This window comes from Marmota marmota, unplaced genomic scaffold (assembly GCF_001458135.2).
Source record: "Marmota marmota marmota unplaced genomic scaffold, marMar, whole genome shotgun sequence".
Lineage (NCBI taxonomy): Eukaryota > Metazoa > Chordata > Mammalia > Rodentia > Sciuridae > Marmota > Marmota marmota.
In genome coordinates, this window is record NW_026000223.1 from 7,323,762 (window position 1) to 7,326,857 (window position 3,096).

Consider the following 3,096-nt stretch of genomic DNA (forward strand, 5'->3'; position numbering starts at 1 on the left):
CTACAAAAAAAAAAAAAAAGATTTTTTAAAGTAAGCCTGAAAAATCAAAGGGAGGGGAGCGGTGCTGGAGATGTATCTCCGTGGTAGAATGCCCCTGGATTAAATCCCAAACACACACACACACACACATACAAATTACTTCCTGCTTGGTTAGTCATTTTAATTCTAGAGCTTATTTATTTCATAGAAATACTTATACATGTGCACAAGTTCTATATCTAAGCCTTGTAGTAAAAAAAAAAAAAAAAAAGAAAAAACCTAATATGTCCATTAAAAGAGGAATAATTATATAAATTGTGATCATATGTTTATGGAATGCTGTTTTTGTTTGTTTGTTTGTTTGTTAAGTAACAGTGGCTCTATGGTACTAATGTGGAAAAATCTCCAGTACATTTCATGAATGGAAACAGACAACCCATGGAGTGTTTAGTATAATTCAGTTCGTGGTGTTTTGTTTGTTTGTTTGTTTGTTTTTTAATGGAGGCTGGCATTGTACATCATTGGTGAGGCCCAGGGTTCAGTCCTCAAGTCCCCAGCATCTATAGATCTGGAAGAACTCTCATCTCAAAGGTAACACAGTAGAATCTTCTAGGGTGAGGGACTTTGACTTTTATTGCACCTGCTTTGTTGTTTTGTTTTGTTTGGTACTATTGAATCCAGGTGTACTCTACCACCAGCTCCATCCCAGCCTTTTTTTTTTTTTTTCTTTTTTTTTCTCCCCAGCCCTTTTCATTTTTTATTTTGAAACAGGGTCTTATTAAGTTGCCCAGGTTAGCTTTGAACTTGTCATCCTCCTGCCTCAGCCACCTGAGTAGCTGGGGTTAGAGGCATGTGCTACCATATCAGGTGCTATTACATATGCTTCTACATTGCTTGATTTTTTTTTTAATGAAGCACATATACTTTGTCATTTTTAAAAAATTTATTTTCTTAAGCAAAGTAGTCTGAGCTTAAATTCAGTATTAAGAGTATAGAATTCGTCATGTATATCTAAAAAAGAATACATTTTTTTAAAAAGAGTATGGAGGGACTCAGGATGTGGCTCAAGTGGTAGTGCACTGGCCTGGCATGCATGAGGCACTGGGTTCGATCCTTAGCACCACATAAAAATAAAATGAAGATATTGTACTAAAAATAAAAAGAAACATTAAAAAAAAGAGTATGGAATATGGAGGTAAGGGATAGGGAGTAGCTCAGTGGTAGAGCAATCCCCAGGACCACAAAAAGAAAAGAAGAGGGAGTCAGTTTGCCTTAATTTAAATCATAATTCTAATATTTGTTAATTTTGTAAACTTGAATTTAAAAAGACTATTCTTTGCCTCAGTTTTCCCTTCTTTACATGGAGATAATAGTATTTCATTAGCTGTTAAAAAGGAATAATTAAGCTGGGCACAGTGGCGCACACCTATAATCCCAGCGGCTCAGGAGGCTGAGGCAGGAGAATCGTGAGTTCAAAGCCAGCCTTAGCAATTAGTGAGGCCCTAGGTAACTTATCGAGATCCTGTGTCAAAATAAAACAACAACAACAACAATAAAAAACATTTTAAAATAAAAAGGAGGGGGACTCAATGGCTAAGTACCCCTAGATTCAGTCCCTGGTACAAAAAAAAAAAGAATTCAGGCCAGTCACCTGTAGTTCCAACTATTTGGGAGACTGAGGCAGGAAACTTGAGAGGGCAATGCTACCTGGGCAATATGAGACCCTGTCTCAAAAAAACAGGAAAGAAAAAAATGATTATGTAGGCTAGGGGTATTTTTCAGTGGTAGAGTGCCCGCCTAGTGTACACAAAGGCCCTGGGGTCTATCCAACAGAACGGTGGGTAGGGAGTTAAATGCTAAATAGCTGGACCTATAATCCAAGCAACTCAAGAAACTCAAGAAGCTGAGTCAGGAGAATCACAAGTTTGAGGCCAGTTTAGCAACTTTGTGAGATCCTGTCTTAAAAAATAAAAAATTAGCTCAGTGGTAAAGCACTTCTGGGTACCACAAAAAATAAAAATAACTAGTTGGTTTTGCCTGTCACTGTTGATCTTTATCTGAAGCAAGCAAGGCTGATACTTCATCTCATGTACACTTTGAAAAAGGAGATGGCTCGAGTGCCTTCAGTGAACCACTTAGCTTTCATTGTTTGGGTCATTTTGATATCCCTGTCACACAAGAACACCTGCATCCCAGAAGGGTTAAGAACACATTGATATCATGTATTCTGGCTTCCACTAGTTAGTCTTTCTTGTCACCTAGACCTTTTTCTCTCAGTGTGAACTGAGACTGAAACCTGTTATTCAGAATCTCTCAAATTACCAGCCTCTCAAAGAGTCTGGGTACATATGCCTCCTGATTGTGGTGTGTCTGTTTCCCTTTCCGTATTCAACTTTGCTCATGAGCCATTGATGATCTAATGTTTGAACTTAGATCTTGTAAACTCTTGTGATTGTCTCCTTTTATCTCCTTAGTGGAACTAAGCTTTGAATGTCTTTTTCTTTTCCTGAGATATTTTTCCCTATAGCAGTTCAAAGATTTACTGCATATTAGCTACCTTGCCTCTTTCTCATTTACAGCTGTTCCCAACCTCTTCATGCTGGAAACAGTGGATTCTATGAAGTTAGCAGACAAAGTGAACAGTTCCTGGCAGAAGAAAGGTTCTGCTGAAAGGCTGAAGGTTATGGTCCAGATTAACACCAGTGGAGAGGAGAGTGAGTTACCAGCCCTGTATTATAGATTTTTTTTTCTCCCTTAAGATAACTAAAGATCTCAGAGAATGATGAGCATATAAGTATCTGACCCATAAAGTTATAGAAAGAAGTCACAGGCCTCTAAGTTGTTATATGTGTGATATAGAAGTATAATGATATGCAAGCCAGTCCTTATATAATTCTTTAATATGTCCTGGTTTGTTATATCTTAATTTGGGGGAGGAGAGGATGAATCAAGAAGGAATTGTGCAGAGCTGGGCGGAATGGCAAACGCTTGTAATCCCAGTAGCTTGTAGGCTGAGGGAGGAGAATCACAAATTAGAGACCAGCCTCAGCAATTTAGCAAGGCCCTGTCTCAAAATAAAAAGGGCTGGGGATGTGGCTCAGTGGTTAAGCACCCCTG

At 38.3% G+C, this 3,096-nt stretch overlaps 1 protein-coding gene across 1 annotated transcript in view; it reads left to right on the plus strand.

Moving 5' to 3' along the window:
* The window catches only part of Plpbp (pyridoxal phosphate binding protein), a 15,559-nt gene extending 12,807 nt beyond the window's left edge, over nucleotides 1-2,752 (plus strand). The window contains exon 5 of the mRNA XM_015501261.2: nucleotides 2,559-2,752. Coding sequence (XP_015356747.2) covers nucleotides 2,559-2,737 — 179 coding nt within the window. The 3' untranslated portion in view covers nucleotides 2,738-2,752. The remainder of the gene's footprint in view (nucleotides 1-2,558) is intronic.
* Nucleotides 2,753-3,096: the final 344 nt, after the last annotated feature.